Genomic DNA, 22,504 nt, shown 5'->3' with positions numbered 1-22,504 from the left:
GGCCCAGGCAGAGCAGGGCCACTGAGATCCAGGTGGGTAGGACCACTAAGATCCAGGAGGGGCAGGGCCACTGAGATCCAGGAGGGTCAGGGCCACTGAGATTCAGGTAGGGCAGGGCCGCTGAGATCCAGGCAGGGCAGGGCCGCTGAGATCCAGGCAGGGCAGGACCACTGAGATCCAGGCAGGACAGGGCCACTGAGATCCAGGAGGGGTAGGGCTGCTGAGACCCAGGTAGGGAGGGCCCCTGAGATCCAGAAGGGGCAGGACCCTGAGATCCAGGGCCCCTGAGATCCAGGAGGGCCCAGGCAGAGCAGGGCCACTGAGATCCAGGTGGGTAGGACCACTGAGATCCAGGAGGGGCAGGGCCACTGAGATCCAGACAAGAGAGGGCCACAGAGACCCAGGCAGGGCAGGGCCGCTGAGATCCAGGCAGGGCAGGACCACTGAGATCCAGGCAGGGCAGGGCAGGGCAGCTGAGACCCAGGAGGGGCAGGGCCGCTGAGACCCAGGCAGGGAGGGCCCCTGAGATCCAGGAGGGCCCAGGCAGAGCAGGGCCACTGAGATCCAGGTGGGGTAGGACCACTGAGATCCAGGAGGGGCAGGGCCACTGAGATCCAGGCAGGGCAGTGCCGCTGAGATCCAGGCAGGGCAGGACCACTGAGATCCAGGCAGGGCAGGGCAGGGCAGCTGAGATCCAGGAGGGGAAGGGCCACTGAGATCCAGGCAGGGAAGGGCCACTGAGATCCAAGTGGGGCAAGACCACGGAGATCCAGGCAGGGCAGGGCCGCTGAGATCCAGGCAGGGCAGGGCCGCTGAGATCCAGGCAGGGCAGGGCCTCTGAGATCCAGGCAGGGCAGGGCCTCTGAGATCCAGGAGGCGCAGGGCCACTGAGATCCAGGAGGCGCAGGGCCACTGAGATCCAGAGGGGCAGGACCACTGAGATCCAAGCAGGGCAGGGCCGCTGAGATCCAAGCAGGGCAGGGCCACTGAGATCCAGGCAGGGCAGGGCCGCTGAGATCCAGGCAGGGCAGGGCCGCTGAGATCCAGGCAGGGCAGGGCCACTGAGATCCAGGAGGGACAGGGCCACTGAGATCCAGGCAGGGAAGGGCCGCTGAGATCCAAGCAGGGCAGGGCCGCTGAGATCCAGGCAGGGCAGGGCCCCTGAGATCCAGGCAGGGCAGGACCCCTGAGATCCAGGCAGGGCAGGGCCCCTGAGATCCAGGCAGGGAAGGGCCCCTGAGATCCAGGCAGGGAAGGGCCTCTGAGATCCAGGAGGGTCAGGGCCACTGAGATCCAGGCAGGGCAGGGCCACTGAGATCCAGGAGGGGCAGGACCACTGAGATCCAAGCAGGGCAGGGCCGCTGAGATCCAAGCAGGGCAGGGCCGCTGAGATCCAGGCAGGGCAGGGCCCCTGAGATCCAGGCAGGGCAGGACCCCTGAGATCCAGGCAGGGCAGGGCCCCTGAGATCCAGGCAGGGAAGGGCCCCTGAGATCCAGGCAGGGCAGGGCTCCTGAGATCCAGGCAGGGCAGGGCCCCTGAGATCCAGGAAGGGAAGGACCCCTGAGATCCAGGCAGAGCAGGGCCACTGAGATCCAGGCAGGGCAGGGCCACTGAGATCCAGGCAGGGCAGGGTCACTGAGATCCAGGGGGGGCAGGGCCCTTGAGATCCAGGCAGGGCAGGGCCGCTGAGATCCAGGCAGGGCAGGGCCAGTGAGATCCAGGAGGGGCAGGGCCAGTGAGATCCAGGCAGGGCAGGGCCGCTGAGATCCAGGCAGGGCAGGGCCACTGAGACCCAGGCAGGGCAGGGTCACTGATATCCAGGGGGGGCAGGGCCCCTGAGATATAGGCAGGGCAGGGCCGCTGAGATCCAGGAGGGGCAGGACCCCTGACATCCAGGGGGGGAAGGGCTGCTGAGATCAACTCAGGGGGGACCAGTGATATCCTGGAGGGGTAGGACCACTGAGATTCAGGCAGGGCAGGGCAGCTGAGATCCAGGAGAGGCAGGGCCCCTTAAATCCAGGCAGGACTGTGCTCCCTCCAGAGGCTCCAGGGGAGGGTCCTTCCTGCCTCCTCCAGCTTCTGGGGCTCCAGGCGCCCCTGGGCTTGTGTCGGCGTCCCTTCCGACTCTGCCTCTGTCTTCCCGCGGCTTCTCCTCTGTGCCTGTGTGTCCCCTCCTGTCTCTTAAAAGGACCCTAGTCATTGCAATCCGGGCCGCCTGAACCAGGATGGGCTCATCTCAGATCCTTCACTGATTCACACCTACAAAGACCCTGTCCAAGTAAGGTCCCCTTCACGTGCTCCAAGGGATATAAATTTCGGCCAGCAGCATTCAACCCCCGGGAGGGACCCACGTCGCAAAGGCTGTGGGCGTCCGCGACCCCGTGTGCTGGCCCAGAGGGAACACCCGCTTCCCCGGAAGCAGCATCCCGAGGTGTCTCTGGGAGAATGCGTCCGCGGTCCAGTTTCTGCACAGACCGGGCGCCAGCCTCGGGGACGGGGGCAAGGTCGTCCCCAGGCAGCCGGCTGGCGTGTTGGAGCCGGGAGCGCCCTCCCCTTCGGGGTCAGGGGGCAAGCGTTGGGCGGCTGTATTTTCAGCCGGGAAAGTTCAGCAGGGAATCCCCTCATCTCGGGGGAATCCGACCGACAGGGGTTGGGGTCGTGCCATCGGGCCCATGTGATGGGAGCGCGAGGCCAGCCTCTCGCCAGACCACGAAGGCCCCCAGGGGCGCAGGGCGACCTCAGCACTGAGCTCAGGTACCTGGGACACACGTCACCTGTGCTCTTGCCCTGGGCTGTGGGAGGAGCGGGTTGTTCCCCACACCCTGTGCCAAGCACGGGAAGGACAGCTGCACGCTGGCCCCCACCTCTGCTGAGGCTCGGGGACCCCAGGCAGGAGCCCAGGGACCAGGACCCGCAGCCCCCCCTCTTGCTTCTCCATGAGCTGCACCCATCACTCCGAATCCCGGGCAAGGCTGGGGCAGTCATGAGTCCGACGGGGGGGGGGGGGGGGCTGAGTCCTCCATTCCTAAGAGACCCTCACGGTGGCCCCTCGAATCCTGGACTCAGCTTCCTGCTGGTCCTGCTCAGACCAAGCTCCGCCCCCGCAGAATCGGGCCTTCTCACTTTGGAGGCAAGGAATCGGCAGGGAAGAATGGAGAGAATTCTCCGGGGCCCCCAAGAAGCAGGCTCCAGAAATCCTCTTCCGTACCAGGGGCCACTGTCGCTTCTGAGGCTGGGTCCGTGCCAACAGGGCCTGGGGCCGCCCCTCCGTTCCCCTCCACCCCTGGCACGGAACAGGTGCACGCAGGATGGTCCGGATGCAGGCCCCCGGTTCACGGCTCAGCCCACCTGAATCCGAAGGACTAACGCATTCCGGGCTATGGCACCACCAGACGGAAAGACAAAGGCTGGTCACCTGAGTAAGCACAGCGAGAGTATCGATATACGTCGGATACGTTAGTCTTAAGTAAACAGCACGGGGGACCAGGCTGGGCTCACGGAGAAGGTCTATTCTGGGGCTGGAGTGTGCAGGACCGTGTGCACAGGGGACCCGGCTGGGCTCACAGAGAAGGTCTATTCTGGGGCTGGAGTGTGCAGGGCCGTGTGCACAGGGGACCTGGCTGGGCTCACGGAGAAGGTCTCTTCTGGGGCCAAGGTGTGCAGGGCCGTGTGCACAGGGGACCCGGCTGGGCTCACAGAGAAGGTCTGTTCTGGGGCTGGAGCTTCAGGGTCCGTGTGCACAGGGGACCCAGCTGGGCTCACAGAGAAGGTCTGTTCTGGGGCGGGAGCTTCAGGGTCCGTGTGCACAGGGGACCCGGCTGGGCTCACGGAGAAGGTCTCTTCTGGGGCTGGAGCTTCAGGGTCCGTGTGCACAAGGGGACCAGGCTGGGCGGAGAAGGTCTATCTGAGTCTCTCCAGTGCCAGCTGTGCTTCCTGCCTCACCCACCGTCTCCCCACTTTCTCTTCCCTGTTTCTGTCCTCTTTTCCTCTACCATCGAGACGCGCACACCCTGTCCTGGTTGGGGTGCCCCCCGTCACCCTCAGGACAAAAGCCCCCCCACTGGAGACCCTCCCCCCGCCCCCGGGGCTTGCCTTGCCTTGACGTTCCCCTTTCTGAAATCCGGTTGTCTGGGCACGTGACAGCCTGGGGGACAGGACAGGTGAGCCAGCAGCCGGGGCTCCAGCGGGAAGGTCCAGGCGTTCTGGAAGCGGCCACGAAAGGGTCTGGCATTTGCCCGTGTTCTGGAGGGGCCGCTGCTCCCAGCCTCGGTGCCCGGTCCTCGGACCCTCCGGTTTTCTCCCGGGTGACAGGGGACACGTGCGCAGGGGGGAGCGTGACGGAGGAAAGAGAGAAGCGGCCGAAAACTCATCTCCAGGAGGGGAGCCACCCCGCAGGTGGTTATGAGTCACTTTCCTGGTTCTGCCCACACCCTCCTCATCACAGAGCCCCCAGGAGCTGTGCATTGTCGCAGGGGGACGACCTGCCGAACCCGCCCTGCCCCCGGAGCCCTCGACATGTCCACTTCTGCCCACGGAGCCTGCCTCCTCCCCAGGTGCTCCCTCTTTCCTCGGACCGCTCTGCGCCCCTGTCCCCACCCTGGCCTTCCCCGGCCACTCTGCCCCCCGGCCCTGGGATCTTGTGGAGATGAAGTCTAAGACCCAGGCGGGACCACTGAGATGCAGGAGTGGGGAGAGGGCTGCTGAGATCCAGGCAGGTCCGAGATGCTGAGATCCAGGAGGGACAGGACCACGGAGATCCAGGCAGGGAAGGGCTGCTGAGATCCAGGAGGGGCAGGACCACTGAGATCCAGGAGGGGCAGGGCCACTGAGATCCAGGCAGGGCAGGGCCAATGAGATCCAGAAGAGCAGGGCCACTGAGATCCAGGCAGGGAAGGGCCATTGAGATCCAGGAGGGGCAGGGCCACTGAAACCTAAGATGGGCAGGACCATTGGATCCAGGCAGGGCAGGGCCACTGAGGTCCAGGCAGGGCAGGGCCAATGAGATCCAGGCAGGGAAGGGCTGCTGAGATCCAGGCAGGGCAGGGCCACTGAGATCCAGGCAGGGCAGGGCCGCTGAGATCCAGGCAGGGCAGGGCCACTGAGATCCAGGCAGGGAAGGGCCACTGAGATCCAGGAGGGCAGGGCCACTGAGATCCAGGCAGGGCAGGGCCACTGAGATCCAGGAGGGACAGGGCCACTGAGGTCCAGGCAGGGCAGGGCCACTGAGATCCAGGCAGGGCAGGGCCGCTGAGATCCAGGCAGGGCAGGGCCGCTGAGATCCAGGCAGGGAAGGGCCACTGAGATCCAGGAGGGACAGGGCCACTGAGATCCAGGAGGGCAGGGCCACTGAGATCCAGGCAGGGCAGGGCCACTGAGGTCCAGGCAGGGCAGGGCCACTGAGATCCAGGCAGGGAAGGGCTGCTGAGATCCAGGAGGGGCAGGACCACTGAGATCCAGGAGGGGCAGGAACACTGAGGTCCAGGCAGGGCAGGGCCACTGAGATCCAGGAGGGAAGGGCCACTGACATACAGGCAGGGCAGGACCTCTGAGATCCAGGGGGGGCAGGGCTGCTGAGACCCAGGAGGGGCAGGACCACTGAGATCCAGGAAGGGGAGGGTCGTGCTCCCTCCAGAGGCTCCAGGGGAGGGCCCTTCCTGCCTCTTCCAGCCTCCCGGGCTCCAGGCATCCCTGGGCCTGTGGCTGAGTCCCTCCCTCCCGTCTGTGCCTCTGTCTTCACGGGGCTTCTCCTCCCTGTCTCCGTCTCCCCTCTTTTGTCTCTTGTAAAAACACCTGTCATTGGATTCACCCTCATCCAAGATGGGCTCCTCCCAGATCCTTCACTTACTTAGAAAAGACCCCTTTTCAGGGCACGGTCCCTGCAGGGGGGTCAGACTGACTTCTGGTGACCCCTCCCGCGTCACAGGGTCCTGAGCCTGGGGAAGGCCGCATGTTGTCATGGCGGTGAGCGGGGTGCAGGGAAGGGGCTGGACGGGCTCAGTCCAGGCGCCGCCGCTGGGCTCGGGGCCATCTCGATCCCAGCTGCACAGGCAGCTGGGGTCCGTTTGCCGTCTGGAGGGAGCGGTTGACCCCATAAGCCCCGGGCAGCGACCTGACCAGGGGACCCGGAGCCCGAGCAGGGACGGTGTCAGAGGGCACGAGGGAGTTTCCAGCGGGACCTGCAGGGAAGCCGGCCAGAAGCCACTGGCCCGGCCATCCAGAAGCCGCACAGGAAGCTGCCCCTGCCGGCCTGGACGCTTAGGAGCAATTAGGGTTGTCACAAAGAGGAAGGGGAACAGGAAAACAGCCGTTTTGAAAGAAAGAGGGTCATTCCTGGGAAAGCGGCTGACACATTCCTGACACAGCGGCTGTCCCCGGGTTTTAAGGCAGAGACACAGGCACAGAGCGGGCCGGCCGTCGGAGGGAGGGGGTCGTCGGGCAGGCCCCGACCACGCCCACCGTGCCCGGGTCTGGCCTCTGGGGTGGGGCCCCTGGCGGGGACTATAAAGTCCCCGAGAAGCAAGCGACAGCCAGCTTTGGGCTTTGGTTGCTATTTGGGGACACTTCCTCCGAGGCGAGGCGAGGCGAGGCGAGGCAGGAGTGACGAGTGAGGAGCCCGCGGTCCGGGGAGGGTCCCCAGGCCGGCTGCCGCCTCCCGCTCGCGCACTTTCTCCGCGTCCCGGGGAACAACCGGCGCGCAGGCTGCGACGCACGCGGACCTTCTCCGCGTCCCAGGGAACATCGCGAGCGTAGGCTGCAGGAGGGACCCCAGGCCGGCGGCGGGTCTGCGACGGCAGGTAAGGATGCTGGACACCGCGCGAGCGGCTGTCACGTCCACTGGGGAATGTGCTAGAATTCACTCGCGCCCCTGGGGGTGGCTTGGTCCCCGCGTGCAGCCCAGCCCAGCCGGGAGGGCCTGGGGGCTCGGATCCCAGGTTCCTGGGCGTCCCCCCCGCCCCCCGGGGAGGGGGACTCCACGCGCCCTGGACGGATTGTTACGCACGAATCCCTCCCCGAGGGGCAACGCGTGCAGAGTGTGGTCCGTCCACACAGGGGAACACTACTGGGCCACGAAAAGCAGCAAAGCTGTGAGTGCTGCATAGACCTCAGCACTCCATCCTAAGGGACAGAAGCAGGCCCACGAGACCCTACGGTGTGCCATCCCGTTTATAAAAATTGTGCACAACAGGGGCGCCCGGGAGGCTCAGTCGGTTGAGCGTCCGACTTGGGCTCAGGTCATGATCTCCCAGTTCGTGCGTTCAACCCCTGCATCAGGCTCTGCTCGGACAGCTCGGAGCCTGGAGCCTGCTTCCCATTCTGTGTCTCCCTCTCTCTCTGCCCCTCCCCCGTTCATGCTCTGTCTCTCTCTGTCCCCAAAATAAATAAACATTGAAAAAAAAATGAGCTTTAGAATTTAAAAAAAAAAAAAATCTTAGGGGCACCGGGGTGGCTCAGTCAGTTGAGCCTCCAACTTCGGCTCAGGTCATGATCTCGCGAGATCTCGCGTGATCTCGCGTGAGTTTGAACCCCGCGTGGGCTCTGTGCTGATGGCTCAGAGCCTGGAGCCTGCTTCCCATTCTGTGTCTCCCTCTCTCTCTGCGCCTCCCCTGCTCACTCTGTCTCTCTCTCTCTCTCTCTCTTAGTTCTGGGGACGGGCATCCGACTGAGAGCTCGTGGGGCGGGGTCTCCTTTGGGGGGGCCTGGAACATTCCGGAGCCACATAGACGTGGTGACTGTGCCATTTGGCCCCCTGCTTGCATTTTGATGGGGATTCGCCTGCAGAAAAATATTAATGAATGGATCCACTTGAAACACCACGGACGCCCGCGAGTCCCGTGTGGTGACTGAGGCCCTGCGGGCCACGGAGCCACGAGATGGGGACGCCGGGCTGTGTCTGGGGAGGCCCTGGTCCTGCCCTGGGGCGCTCAGCGCTGGCCCCTCCTGTGGGGGGGGGGGCCGTGGGCACCACCCGCGACCCCCGCGCAGTCACGTCCCCGCGGGCACCCGGTGTCCCACTGGGCGCAGCCCGGAGCGCCCCACGTCCGCGGGAACCTCAGCCCCAGGCCGCCCTTGCGCCCACGGGTTCAAAAGCCCCATCACTCTGTCCTCTGCGTTTCCCGCACCCACGTTTTGTGAACGTCGCATTGAAGTCTGGCTCACGGTGAATAGGGTTGGGGGGTCCCCCGCTACACACGGAGCCTGATGCCTTCCTCTCTTCCCCCTAATCCCTGTGTCACTAACGGGCTACATCCCTGTATTACAGAGCCACTGCGATCCCTGTATTACAAACCAACTATAATCCCTGTATTACAAACCCGCTACAATCCCTGTATTACAAAGTCGCTACAATCCCTGTATTACAGACCCACTACAATCCCTGTATCACTAACCTGCTACAATCCCTGTATTACAGATCAACTATAATCCCTGTATTACAGACCCGCTACAATCCCTGTATTACACACCCGCTACAATCCCTGTATTAGAGACCCACTATAATCCCTGTATTACAGACCCACTACAATCCCTATATTACAAACTCGCTACAATCCCTGTATTACAGACCCACTACAATCCCTGTATTACAGATCAACTATAATCCCTGTATTACAGACCCGCTACAATCCCTGTATCACTAACCTGCTACAATCCCTGTATTACACACCCGCTACAATCCCTGTATTACAAAGTCGCTACAATCCCTGTATTACAAAGTCGCTACAATCCCTGTATTAGAGACCAACTATAATCCCCGTATTAAAGACCCACTACAATCCCTGTATCACTAACCTGCTACAATCCCTGTATTACAAACTCGCTACAATCCCTGTATTACTAACCCAGAGGCAATCGTGGCTCCTACCATCCCCCTCTCCTGGGAGGGGGTCTCTCCGGCGTTGAGACGGGAGAACTGCGAGAGAGAGAGAGAGGCTCGGGAGAGGAGCTGAAACCCCTGGGTGGGGTCCCTGTTGGGTCCTGTGGCGGGGGCTGTGAATGCACTTCCTTCCCCCCCCCGCTCTGCCCCGCGGCGTTTCCCGGCCGGTGGGCCAGGCGGGAGCCAGGAGCGGGCTCAGGGGTGGGGGGGGGGTCTCTGTCGGCCGGCGGACGCGCACACACACACACACACCCCCAGGGCTGGCCCCACGCGTGCACACGCAGGAGACGCGCGCAGGGGTGCGCCCACGCAGACCCGCCGGAGCCTTCCCTCCCTCCGTGCGCCCTCCGTGCGCCCTGCGCCCGCGGTGCCCCGGGCTCGCCGCCCCGCACGGCGCGCGCTGAGGGTCCCTTCTCTTCCAGTGCGCGCCCTCCCCTCGGGGACGCGGGAGCCGGAGCGCCATGGCCTTCCTGTGGCTGGCCTTGTGTCTCACGCCCGCGTGCTGTCTGCTGCACAAGGACGAAGGTGAGGTGGGAACCCACGAGCGCTGTGCGCGTCTGTCCAGGGGTTTGCGGCTCCGTGGCTTTGCGGGGGGGGGGGGGGGGGAGATGGGGGAGGGGGCAAGACGGAGGGAGGGGGACAGAGGGGGGAGAGGGGGCCGGAGGGGAGAGGGGGTTGGAGGAGGGGGGTCCAGGGTTCGGGAAAGGACAGGGAGACTCAATAGTGACCCAAGGGAACGCAGGGCCGTCTGCCTGCAGGCCGGGCGCCATCCGGAAGGTTCCCAGGACGCAGGGGGCGCGAGACAGGGCTCAGGGCCTCTTTCCCAGCGCTCGCAGAGGTGGGCGGGGCTCCGGGCCGCCAGTGTCTCACTTCTGCAGGAGCACCTCCGTGTCCCCACCTCGGCCGTTTTATCAGTCTTTATCAGTCGGGGCGCTGTGAGCAGCAGGGGGCGGGGGGGACAGCCACAGATTTCATAACCCGTTAGACGTTCACTCCTTCCTCTATCGCGAGTGAGATTCACATGCTTTGTGGGGTTGGAGAGGAAGGTCTTTGTCCCCTGAAGGCGGCTGTCAGGGTCTGCGAAGGAGGCCAGGACAAAATTCCAGGGCCTGTTATTTCTCAAGAGTTCTGGGGATCAGAGGCTCAGATCCAGGAGGGGCAGGGCCGCTGAGATCCAGGCAGGGCAGGACCCCTGAGACCCAGGAGGGGCAGGACCCCTGAGACCCAGGAGGGGCAGGGCCACTGAGATCCAGGCAGGGAAGGGCTGCTGAGATCCAGGCAGGGGAGGATTACTGAGATCCGGGGGTTGGGGAGGGGGGATAGGACCACTGAGATTGAGATGGGGCAGGACCACTGAGATCCAGGAGGGGCGGGATCCCTGAGATCCAGGCAGGGCAGGACCACTGAGACCCAGGCAGGGCAGGGCCACTGAGATCCAGGAGGGGCAGGATCACTGAGATCCAAGAGGGGCAGGGCCACTGAGACCCAGGAGGGGCAGGACCTCTGAGATACAGGCAGGGCAAAGCCGCTGAGATCCAGGCAGGGAAGGGCTGCTGAGATCCAGGCAGGGCAGGACCTCTGAGGTTCAGGAAGGGCAGGACCTCTGAGATCCGGGGGGGGGGGGGGGGGGGGGCAGGGCCGCTGAGATCCACGGGGGGCAGGACCCCTGAGACCCAGGAGGGGCAGGACCACCAAGATCCAGGCAGCACCACCGAGGAGGTGTTGAAATCACATGCCTTGCCCCGTTCTAGCCTTAAGTAGAAGTGGTTAGTCTTTCACCAGTGAGTCTGAATTAGCTGAAACATTTTCATAGATTTATCAGGGTAAGGAAATTGTCTTCCATTCCTGGTTTGCTTAGATATCTTAATCCCAAATGGGTTTTAAACTCAGTCATTTTTTTTTGTTTCCTGCTTTTATGGAGATTATTAGTAGTCTGTGAATGGGGTGAATTCTATTCACAGTTAAAAGAACCTTGTATTCCCGGAGTAAGTCTCTTGGGTCGTGTGGTATTACCGGGTTTATGTATTTGTGGATTTTATTATTTTATCTTATGTTTCTTAGTTTTTAGGTTTATTTCTTTATTTAGAGAGAGAGGGATAGAATGAGCAGGAGAAGGGAAGAAAGAGAATCCCAAGCAGCCGTCTGTCGCTCGGCACAGAGCCAGACGCAGCGCTCGAACTCACGAACCCTGAGATCACGACCCGAGCCGAAAACAAGACGCGTCACGGACTGAGCCACCCAGGCTATTTCCCATCCTTTCCTTTCCTTTTTGAAAGTTTGTGCACAGGATACTATTTCTTCCTTAAATATCGGATCCGTTATAGATATGGATGTTATTCATAAACACCACGTAAAGCAGGATAAAGATCTGCTAAAATTAAGATTCATTCTTTCATTTTTCATATCCGTCTTAATGACGTTCGATGTTGAAATGGTAGAACTCAGCGTAAATTTGGAGGCATAAGAATCTGTAAAAAATTAACATTTTCCGGGGCACGTGGGTGGCTCGGTCGGTTCAGCGTCCGACTTCGGCTCAGCTCATGATCTCGCGGTCCGTGGGTTCGAGCCCCGCGTGGGGCTCTGTGCCGACAGCTCGGAGCCTGGAGCCGCTTCGGATTCTGTGTCTCCCTCCCTGTCTGCCCCTCCCCTGCTCTTCCCGTGTGTCTGTCCCCAAAACAAATAAACATAAAAAAGTTTTTAAGAATTACATTTTCAACTTAGAAAGAATTTCCTTTGGTGCATTTTCTTATTATTTTTTCAACTGTTTATTTATTTCTGAGACGAGAGAGAGACAGAGAGAAGGAGAGAAAATCCAAAGCAGGTTCCGCGTTGTAAGCACAGACCTGATACGGGTCTGGAAGTCAGGAACGGTGCGATCATGACCTGAGCCGAGTTCAAGAGTCAGGCGCTTAAGTGACTGAGCCACCCAGGCGCCCTTCGGGGTTTTTTGTTTTTTGTTTTAATTGTTAAGGAGTAAATTATCCTTATACGTCGCGAGAACCCCAAGCCGGAAAGCTAGGTGTTTGTGTGGGTTGGTTTTGCTGATGAAACGAAGGTCGTTGATCTTGATCAGCAATCATCATACTCACAGGCCGTAAACGAGGTGGACATTTATGAAAGTCATGTCCTGTGGGACCTGTGGGACCTTCAAAGGGACCCCAGAGAAAACCTCACCAAGTATCTGATGGGCGTCTGGGTCTCAGCGGCAGAGAGGGAGACGGGGACACAGAATGTGAAGCAGGCTCCAGGCTCCGAGCTGTCAGCCCAGGGCCCCACACGGGGCTCGACCCCACGGACCATGAGGCCTCAGCAGCGGGACCTCTTGTGACCTCAGGCGACCCTGTGTCCACGTTTCAGATCCCGAGCCGCCGATTAAGAACCTGCGAATGCAGCCCGAGACGAGAAGGTTGACCTGGGACCTCAGCGGAAACGTGTCTGAGATCAGCTGTTTCATCAACTCGAGGCTGATCACTAAGGTAGGCTCGTCCCCCGACCTCGGCACCGGGGGTCCTCCGGGGACCCGAGAGCCACCGCCCGGCCCTGGTGTCGCAGACCTGGGGGTTCTCCTGCGGGCTGGGCTGGGGGATGGGGTGGGGGGTCCCCGCCAGGTACCGTGGCCCCGGGGCCCGCGTCTGGGGGTCTGCGACTCGGCCGTGCTGAGACCCCACGACAGGCACCGCCCGTCCCGCCTCGTGCAGAAGCCCGTGCACGCACATGGCCGGGATTTCCGAGGAGGTCGCGCAGGAGCCCGAGGGCGCATGGCTCAGGGCGGGGTTTTGACGTCCTGGGCGACAGGGCCCAACGTGACGCGCTCCCCGTAGGCCATCGACAAGCGTTACTGCCAGTTCCGCGTACTTCCCTCGTGTCAGGTGACGAATTTCACGGTCGCCTCCACCGGAGACCCGCCGTTCTCCGCGGGGATCCTGTACCCCAGGCCAGGTGAGGGCAGCGGGGTTCGGCACGGAAGGGGTCTCTGCGGGGAGTGGCGACAAAAGGACGCGACCCCGGGGCGGGGTGGGGGGGGGGCGGTCCACGCACGCGGAAGTTCGTCGTCCACGGGAGCTTCTGGAAGCGAACTGGGCAAGTGAGGACACGGGGATGGTGGGCAGGGCTGAGGCCGGGAGGGGAGGGGCGCGAGGCGATCGGGGGACCCGGTGGGCCCGGGGCCTTGGGGACGAGGGTCCCGTGTCCCGAGCGCATGCGTGGTGACCTGCGTTTCAGAGAGAGCTTGGCTGTTTTTAAGAGGCGCTTGATGGGGGGAAACGGAGTCCAGCCATGGGGGGAAACTGAGGCAAGCCCCGGGGAAACTGAGGCAAGCCACGGGGGAAACTGAGGCAAGCCACGGGGGGAAACCGAGTCAAGCCACGGGGAAACCGAGTCAAGCCACAAGGGGTAAACTGAGTCAAGCCACGGGGGATAAACTGAGTCAAGCCACGGGGGGTAAACTGAGTCAAGCCACAGGGGGGAAAGTGAGTCAAGCCACAGGGGGGAAACTGAGGCAAGCCCCGGGGGGTAAACTGAGGCAAGCCACGGGGGAAACCGAGTCAAGCCACGAGGGAAACTGAGTCAAGCCCCGGGGAAACTGAGTCAAGCCACGAGGGGAAAGTGAGTCAAGCCACAGGGGGAAACCGAGTCAAGCCACGGGGGAAACCGAGTCAAGCCACAAGGGGTAAACTGAGTCAAGCCACAGGGGGTAAACTGAGTCAAGCCACGAGGGGAAAGTGAGTCAAGCCACGGGGGGAAACCGAGTCAAGCCACGGGGAAACCGAGTCAAGCCACAAGGGGTAAACTGAGTCAAGCCACGGGGGATAAACTGAGTCAAGCCACGGGGGGTAAACTGAGTCAAGCCACAGGGGGGAAAGTGAGTCAAGCCACAGGGGGGAAACTGAGGCAAGCCCCGGGGGGTAAACTGAGGCAAGCCACGGGGGAAACCGAGGCAAGCCACGAGGGAAACCGAGGCAAGCCACGAGGGAAACCGAGGCAAGCCACAGGGGGTAAACTGAGGCAAGCCACGGGGGTAAACTGAGGCAAGCCCCGGGGGGTAAACTGAGGCAAGCCCCGGGGGGTAAACTGAGGCAAGCCCCGGGGGGTAAACTGAGGTAAGCCCCGGGGGGTAAACTGAGTCAAGCCACGAGGGGAAACTGAGTCAAGCCACGGGGGAAACCGAGTCAAGCCACAAGGGGTAAACTGAGTCAAGCCACGGGGGATAAACTGAGTCAAGCCACAGGGGGTAAACTGAGTCAAGCCACAGGGGGTAAACTGAGTCAAGCCCCGGGGAAACTGAGTCAAGCCACGAGGGGAAAGTGAGTCAAGCCACGGGGGGAAACCAAGTCAAGCCACGGGGAAACAGAGTCAAGCCACAAGGGGTAAACTGAGTCAAGCCACAGGGGGTAAACTGAGTCAAGCCACGAGGGGAAAGTGAGTCAAGCCACGGGGGGAAACCGAGTCAAGCCACGGGGGAAACTGAGTCAAGCCACGGGGGGAACTGAGTCAAGCCACAAGGGGTAAACTGAGTCAAGCCACGGGGGTAAACTGAGTCAAGCCCTGGGGGTAAACTGAGTCAAGCCACAGGGGGGAAACTGAGTCAAGCCCCGGGGGGTAAACTGAGGCAAGCCCCGGGGGAAACCGAGTCAAGCCACGAGGGAAACCGAGTCAAGCCACGGAGGGAACTGAGTCAAGCCACAAGGGGTAAACTGAGTCAAGCCCCGGGGGTAAACTGAGTCAAGCCCCGGGGGTAAACTGAGTCAAGCCACAAGGGGTAAACTGAGTCAAGCCCCGGGGGGTAAACTGAGTCAAGCCACGACGGGAAAGTGAGTCAAGCCCCGGGGGTAAACTGAGGCAAGCCACGGGAGGAAACTGAGTCAAGCCACAGGGGGAACTGAGTCAAGCCACAAGGGGGAAACCGAGTCAAGCCCCGGGGGTAAACTGAGGCAAGCCCCGGGGGAAACTGAGTCAAGCCACGGGGGTAAACTGAGTCAAGCCACAAGGGGTAAACTGAGTCAAGCCCCGGGGGGTAAACTGAGTCAAGCCACGAGGGGAAAGTGAGTCAAGCCACGGGGGGAAACCGAGTCAAGCCACGGGGGGAAACTGAGTCAAGCCACGGGGGGAACTGAGTCAAGCCACAAGGGGTAAACTGAGTCAAGCCACGGGGGTAAACTGAGTCAAGCCCCGGGGGAAACTGAGTCAAGCCCCGGGGGTAAACTGAGGCAAGCCCCGGGGGAAACTGAGGCCAGCCGGCGCAGGACGCGTCCGCGTGTGTTGCTGCAAGTGTGTGTGAATTCGCCCGGGGCCCGGACACGCTGGCGCCCGTGCTCACGGGGACGTGCTTTTGTGTCCCGCCCTTTGCAAGCACAGAGGGCCACCGTGAGGCGGCCGCGCAGCGTCTGGGCTGCTGGGTGCACGACGTGGACTTCCTGACGTGCAGCTGGGAGGCGGGCCGCGCGGCCCCCGGTGACGTGCAGTATCGCCTGTACTGGCGGGACCTCAAGTAGGCGCGGCCGCAGGCGCGGCAGGCTGTCTCGACCGGGCGCCGGGGCCCCTGGGGGGCCAGCGGTGTCCCCGGCCGTGCCAGGCTTGGGAGGGGGGCGCTGGGTCACTCACGGCTGGCGGCCCCTGCTGTGCTGGGCGGGGGTGGGGGGCGGTGGGGGGGCGGTGCTGGGTCATTGCTGAGTGCCCGCTGGTGGCCGCAGGACCTACGAGGAGGAGGAGTGTCCCCGGTACGGGGTGGACGATCGGGGGACACACATCCGGTGTCATTTCGACGACGTGTCCGGGCTCGGGGAGCACGTCCAGTTCCTGGTGAAGGGCACTGGCAAGGGCGCGAGGATCCCCTGCTCCGACCTCACTGTGGAACTAGCAGGCATCGGTGAGTCCTGGCGGGGGTGGGGGGAGGGGACGCGCTCCAGGGCCGCACCTGCTGACCTGGGGGGGGGGGGGGGGCGCGGGGACACGCTCCAGGGCCGCACCTGCTGACGGCCGGAGCTCCAGCAGCCGTAAGGAGACACCGCAGGAGGCCGGCTCGAGTGACACGGTAGGTTCTCAGGGTTCTGGGGGCGCATGTGGGTCCCGGGGGGCGACCGTCCTCCTGGCTTGGGGACCCCTCCCTGCCGGGACCTCGCACGGGGCACAGACAAAGGGAGCCATGTGGTCTTTGTGGGAAGCCAGGAAAGCATCCCGGGGGGCCCCACCTTCATGACGTCACCTAAGCCTAATCGCCTCCCCAGGGGGTCACCTTCTTGGGGGGGGGGGGTCAGGGCACGCGATGGCACGTGTTCCCGCCAGGAGTCTGGGGGGCTCAGTATCGTGCTCGCGGCGCCCGCCGAGGCCCTGTGTCCACCCTCCTTCGGGTTCGGGGCGCGCGGACCCCACCTTAGCAGAGCAGTCTCGTGGTTCGTTCCCTTAAAGCAGACCCCTCTCCGCACGGTGGCCCCTGCCAGCCCCGAGAAGCGCGGGGTCACGTGGGGGCCGGGGGCCGTGAGCCGCCGCTTGAGCTGAGACGGGGGTTCAGAGGGGACAAGGCAGGCCTCCGACTGGAAAAGCGGGGGCCTTTTCCTGCGCTGGCGGACTCCCTCCCCTGGGGCCGAGACGCTGTGTTGCGTCCGCACGGGTCGGACGCTGCTCCCTCGCGGGTGTTTGCGCACCGCGTGCAAGGCCTCGTGCGACGCCAGGCACGCTGCCCCCGCCCCCGCCCCCCGTGTCCACCCCGCGGCTCCCGGCTCGGGCGGGCAGGGAGCGCGCTGGGCTGGTCCGTGCGTGTGTGGGCGCCCGGCGGGGACGCGCGCAGCTGGGAACGCGCCTGGCCTCAGGCTCCGCCGACGCACCAGGACCTCACTTGCGCGAGTTCCAAGAGGCCGGTTGTCCTGCGCAAACATCGGGCCACCCCCGGGCGCCTGCGAAGGCGCCTCATGTCGAAACAGGGTCTTTGCACGTGCAGCAAGGCAGCCCCCACCCAATCCAATACGGTGCTGCCCATACAAAGGGGAGGAGATGCAGAGGCCCACGCCGGGACGGAGGAGAAGGCCAGGAGAGGAGGAAGGCACAGAGACAGGTGACGTGTGTCCAGCCCAGGGACGCCCAGCCTCCCCAGCAGCCGCCCGCAGTGGGAAAGGGGCCGCGAACAGAGTCTCCCTGTGAGGAACCAGCCCTGGGGACACGTGGACTTCAGATTTCTGGCCTCCAGACCTGGAAGAGGACACATTTCTACGGGCCAAGCCACCAGTTTGTGGGACTTTGCTGTGGCAGCCGTGGGGAATTCGTGCCATACCATTATGAGCGATTTCCAGATGGCACCAGGAGACCAAGAACCCAAGCCTGGGGCCACGGACAGCGATGTCTCTGGGCGTTGACTGGCCAGGTCCGGGCCCGCAGGTGCGGCCGTCTCAGAGTGTCAGAGACATCACCCATTGACACGGAGAATCGGGTCCGGTGCGGGGGGGACTGTTGGTTCCCAGCTGCTGCCTTAACAAACGATCCCAAACCACGAGGCTTGGAGCATCCGAGTCTGAGATCCAGGCAGCACAAGGCTGTGCCCCCTCCTGAGGCTCCAGGGGAGGGTCCTTCCTGCCTCTTCCAGCTTCTGGGGCTCCAGGCATCCCTGGGCTCGTGGCCGCGTCCCTCCCGTGTCTGCGTCCCTCTTCCTGAGGCTTCCCCTCTGTGTCTGTGTCTCCTGTTCGGACTTTTATAGGGACAGTCGTCATCGGATTTAGGGCCACCTTGATGCAGAAGGAGGTCGTCCCAGAACCTTCACTTACTGTACCTGCAAAGACACTATTTACTTGAGAGAGAGAGAGAGAGAGAGAGAGAGAGAGCAAACAGGGGAGGGACAGAGAGAGAGGGAGACACAGAATCTGAACCAGGCTCCAGGCTCCAAGCTGTCAGCACAGGGCCTGACACGGGGCTTGAACCCCCGAACCGGGAGATGATGACCTGAGCCAAAGTCGGATGTTTAACTCACTGAGCCACCCAGGCGCCCCTGCAGAGATCCTTAGAAGTTAAGTCGCATTTCGCCCCGGCCCTTCCTGCCCCGCGGGGCCCCGGGCCTGCACATGACCCTGCACGTGGGTGCTATGTAGTGACCGAGCCTTTCAGTCCCTGAGCAGGTGCCACACGAGTGCTTGGCCGGAAGCCGTAGGGGCTGGTGAGTAACCCGGCTCCCTCGCCCTGGGCTGGGGGGCTCCTACCAGGTGCGTTCCTTCGTCTGCAGGGTGGTTCCCCAGCAGGACTGAGCGGCCGCTCTTTGGGAAGTCCCTGCCGCCCGGGCCTCCCTTCCCCGCCCTGCCATGGGCGCGTCCTCCCAAACAGGCTGCTGGCCGCGGGCGTCCTGGTCCTGAGGGGGGAAGGCCATTCCCGAAGGTCCCCGTGCAAGGCAGCAGGAGACGGCACAGCCTGGACGGCTGCAGGGAGGGGCGGGGGGAGCCCCTTTGGAGACTGTTTCCCAGGACGGAATTGCAGTGGGTTCTGTGGATGCTGCTGGGGTAGAAAGAGGGGCCGAATGAGGCTGGGTGCAGGGTGACATCATAGGTGGGGGGAGAGGAGGAGGAGGAGGAGGGAGAGGAGGGGGAGAGCAAGAGGAGGGGAGGAGGGGGGAGGGAGAGGAGGAGGGCGAAGGCGAGGAGGGGGAGCAGGAGCGAGAAAAAGACGAGGAGACCCCGAGCTGGAGACCCCCCTGCGGGGAGCTCTCTGCCAGGGGTCCAGGCGGACCGCAGGGCAGTCGGGCAAGGACGCAGGGCTGGGCTCCTCGTGGAGGTCGGACCCGTGGTGTCGTCTCAGACGCGGTCACACAGGAAGCTACTGACGCCTTGGCGACAGAGAGGCCGACCCTCTGGAGGGAGAGCTGGGGGGCAGAGCCCCGGAACGGCACCCCGAAGGGGGGACAGACAGACGGGAGGCTCCCAGCAGCCCCAAGGGCGGACCGGAGAGCAGTGGACGTGTGGCCAAGGTGAAACCGTGAGGTGTAGTCCGGGGGACTCGGCTGCACAGACCTAGGAGCGCCTTCCAGAAGGATCTCGGCATGGGCGGGGGTCTCTCGCAGGCTGGTGTCTGAGCAGCTGGCCCTCGTTCAACCAGATACCCTGTCAGGCATCTGTCTTGGTGTTTTGCCCCGTCTTCAACCTTGAAATGACCTTCTCTCTGCCTCCCCTGCATCCGAATTTGTAAGAAGCCTGTTTTAAAGGCATCTTCTAGGGGCACCTGGGGGGCTCAGTTGGTTAAACGTCCGACTTTGGCTCAGGTCATGACCTCACGGTTTGTGGGTTCGAGCCCCACAACCGGCTCTGTGCTGACGGCTCAGAGCCTGGAGCCCTCTTCGGATTCTGTGTCTCCCTCTCTCTCCGCCCCTCCCCTGCTCATGCCCTGTCTCTCTCTCCCTTTCTCTCTCTCAAAAATAAATAAATATTAAAAAAAATTTTTTTAAGTATCTTCTAGGGGATGAAAAATATTGATTTGTTTTACTCATAAAAAATTTTTTTTTCTTCCCTAGAGAGATTAAGTCTGCCCAACATCACCGGAATGTGTAATAAATCCTATTCAATCATGGAGTGGAAAATGTCAAGCCACTTTAATCACAGATTTACATACGAACTTGAAATACAAAAGGTAAATGCTTGCCCCCACTGGAAATTCTAGATTCTCCAGAATCTACACCCTGAGGGTTTGGAAGCAGATAAACACACACACACACACACACACACACACACACACACACACACAAATATGAACCAAAAAGAATTGTTTTTAATCTTTTAAAACTAAACATTACATAAAAAATAACCAAAAATAAACAAAAATAAATAGAAGCTAAACCCTACATAAAGTGAAAAAAGGTAACAAAAAAATGGAAAAAAGTAAACATCATTTAAGTTTTTGTGTGTGTGTCTCTAAAAATCATCAAAAAAATATATGAAGCATAAAAAAATTTTTTTAGCTTTACCAAAAGTAACAGTGTTGGCTATTGAAAAGACAGAGGTAAAATTGAAAAGGCAGGTTACACGTGGAAGAAACCAGTTGTGCATTTGTCTGTCAAAGGACGCACGTCTAGGGTGGATAAGGAATTCTTTCAAGTCAATACCAAGGAGATAAACAACCGTATAAAAAACCCAAAGGGTAAAAAGTTGAAACAGCCACTTCCCCAAAGAAGATGTATTCATGACCCATAAATACATGAAAAGGTAGCAAAGAAAATGCAAACCGCAGGGAGAGGCCGGTCCACACCCGTTAGATCAGCGAAAATGACAAAGTCTGGCCCAACCCAGTGTCAGCCAGGTCGTCACCCACTTGACTGGAACACTTTTGTGCCACTAACTTGTGGCCATTTCGAATGGTATGGCCCGTTTCAGGAAACCCGCAGGTGGCTCCTTCTGTGAGATGTTCCTCATGGAGGAGCATTCTCTGCATTGCAAGAGCCAGGATAAAACCATATCCTTTACTTAAAAAATGGCGCAGTCGCTTTGGAAGAGCCTTTGGTTCCAGCTTACGAAGGCAGCAGATCCCCTGCAAGGTGTGGCTCCCAGAGAAGTGTAAACATAATCCCAGCAGAGTGGGGCCCTGACTGGTCACAGCAGCTGTGTTTGGGAATGACCCAAGAGAAGGGACGAACAAAATATAGCCACACTGTGGAATCCGACCCCCCACGAATGTCAGCCGGACACAAGGGCCACCCTGGGGCATCCCGTGTATACACAGAGGCGTGGAAAATGCAGAGTGATGTATAGTGAGTAACGCACCTGGCTGGTTCTGTCCGTGGAGCATGTGACTCTTCATCTGAAGGATCGTGAGTTTGAGCCCCATGTTGGGCAGAGATGATCAATCAATAAATTTCAAAAATTTTAAGTCTGCAAATTGAAGGACAATGAGCAAACGTTTGGAGGTACTTAGTATTTCATACTCAATTATTGACTTAAAGGTATCACTTTTCTTTACTTCTTTGTATATTCTGTTTATTGTTTATAGTTCACTAGTGATGATACATCATGTTTCTGCAAACGTACAAGTGGTCAAAAACACAAACGTTATTAATTCTACGTTTTTTTTTGTTTTTGTTTTATAAGACCCGGTACAGGGGCTCCTGGGTGGCTCAGTCGGCCAAACATCCGACTCTGGATTTTGGCTCAGGTCATGGTGTCACAGTTTGTGAGTTCGAGGCCCGAAGGGGCTCTGTGCTGACGGTGGGGAACCTGCTTGGGATTCTCACTCTCTCCCTCCCCTCTCTGCCGCTCCCGTCCATTTTCTCTCTCTCTCTCTCAAAACAAAAAACAAAAACCAAAAAACGGTCTGAAACAGGACCCAAACCACGAACTGTGAGGTCATGGCCTGAGCCGAAATCCAAAGTCGGGACGCTTAAGCAACTGACCACCACCCCCCCCCCCACCCCACCCCCCCCCCCGGGACTTCAAGGCCACATAGTTTTCAGTTAATCTCTCCTTTACGGTCATATTGATTCACACATTATATTGGCGATTCCCGCCCAACCACAGGGCTCACAGAACAAGGGTCCCTCTCAGGGGACAGCGCTGGGCACCCACCGCCTTCTGGTTTTGTTTTGCAGGGCTCAGATTCCCGCCTACACCGAGAAGGTGAGTGTCCCCCAGCCCCCCACCCCCCCAACTCGGCATCAGGAAGGGCAGGCCTTGTGTTATTGCGCTCCCTCCGCTCCCCTGCGCGGGGCTGTGCGTGTGGGCCCCACTCACCCCTACGCAGTGCTGGGGGCAGACCGCACGGAGCTGGGACTCCGCCTTCCCGGGGCTTCTCCTCTGTGCCTGTGTCCCCCCTTCTGTCTCTCACAAGGACACCTGTCATTGGCCTCAGGGCCCCCCTCATGCAGCATGAGCCCCCCCTCCCATCCCTCACTCACACGTGCACACACCTTGTTTCCGACTCAGGTTGTAACGCCCAGATTCAAGAGACCCCAAAAAACGAACCACCAGAGTCCAGAGCCAAAGCCGAGCAGCAAGGGTCCTTTATTGCAGGTTCGAACCCGGTCCTCCGCGCACTGGTTGCCGGTGACGCTGAGAGGCCCCGAGTGAGGTTTTTACAGCCCTTTTATAGACAGCTACAAACAAGTCATGGGGAGATCAGGGCTTTTTCACAGTTACAGAGCTGCGATTGGTTGATGTTTACATTTGAACAGTTAGCAGAATTCGATTGGTTTTTACCTTTAGGTCAAACCACAACTGGGGGTAGGGGTATCTCAACGATCGGTGAGGAGTGCGCGGGCGCGCCAAGCAATTGTACAGAAGTGCAACAAGCTGGTTAAGTTTCAGTTTGCTTAGGCCTCTCCAGGTGCCCTCCGCAGGTTCTGGGGGGCCGTGCCTTGCGGCCGTACCCTGTCTCTCTCTGGGGGGCGGGGGCTACAACAGGTACCACAGCTGGGGGCTGCGGTCTCGGGGTCCTGCACGCCTGTCGCCTGGCAGACGGGCGGGGCGGGGCTGCGGTCCCTCCGGAGGCCGCAGGGACCGTGTCCCAGCTCCGGGGGCTCCTTGGCGCGTGGCCGCAGCCCCCCGGTATCCACGCGGCCCCCCGCCCCCCGCCGCGTCTGCGCGCGCCTGCTCCCACGACGGTCGGCTGGGGCGAGGGTCCTGGCGCGCGAACTTGGGGAGCGCCCCGCCCACCGGGCATAGCCTTCCCTTCTCGGAAAC

The 22,504-nt window shown here is 61.1% G+C and overlaps 1 protein-coding gene across 4 annotated transcripts; it reads left to right on the top strand.

The window, feature by feature from the left end:
- Positions 1-6,325: 6,325 nt before the first annotated feature.
- IL3RA (interleukin 3 receptor subunit alpha) lies at positions 6,326-22,122 on the top strand. Of its 4 annotated transcripts, XM_047847380.1 has the most exons (9): positions 6,326-6,795; positions 9,296-9,398; positions 12,231-12,349; positions 12,695-12,812; positions 15,228-15,360; positions 15,563-15,738; positions 19,351-19,466; positions 21,415-21,442; positions 21,749-22,122. In XM_047847380.1, the coding sequence occupies exons 2-9, from the start codon at positions 9,335-9,337 to the stop codon at positions 22,120-22,122; spliced, it is 1,128 nt and encodes a 375-aa protein (XP_047703336.1). In that variant the 5' UTR covers positions 6,326-6,795; positions 9,296-9,334. The 4 variants fall into 4 exon arrangements, with proteins under 4 accessions (XP_047703336.1, XP_047703335.1, XP_047703334.1 ...); XM_047847379.1 differs by having other exon boundaries at positions 12,743-12,812; positions 21,415-22,122; XM_047847378.1 differs by having other exon boundaries at positions 21,415-22,122.
- The last annotated feature ends 382 nt before the right edge of the window (positions 22,123-22,504 follow it).

The sequence above is a fragment of the Prionailurus viverrinus genome, unplaced genomic scaffold (assembly GCF_022837055.1).
Source record: "Prionailurus viverrinus isolate Anna unplaced genomic scaffold, UM_Priviv_1.0 scaffold_48, whole genome shotgun sequence".
In the NCBI taxonomy this organism is placed as follows: domain Eukaryota; kingdom Metazoa; phylum Chordata; class Mammalia; order Carnivora; family Felidae; genus Prionailurus; species Prionailurus viverrinus.
The sequence above is the reverse complement of the archived record's forward strand: the minus strand, read 5'-3'. Positions and strand labels throughout refer to the sequence as shown.

Bases quoted from the DNA above. Each gene is read 5' to 3' on its own strand.
- IL3RA (XM_047847378.1), top strand. From the start codon at position 9,335: ATGGCCTTCCTGTGGCTGGCCTTGTGTCTCACGCCCGCGTGCTGTCTG. The intron at 9,399-12,230 runs GTGAGGTGGGAA...TCCACGTTTCAG, and splicing joins TCTGCTGCACAAGGACGAAG to ATCCCGAGCCGCCGATTAAG. The intron at 15,361-15,562 runs GTAGGCGCGGCC...TGGTGGCCGCAG, and splicing joins CTGTACTGGCGGGACCTCAA to GACCTACGAGGAGGAGGAGT.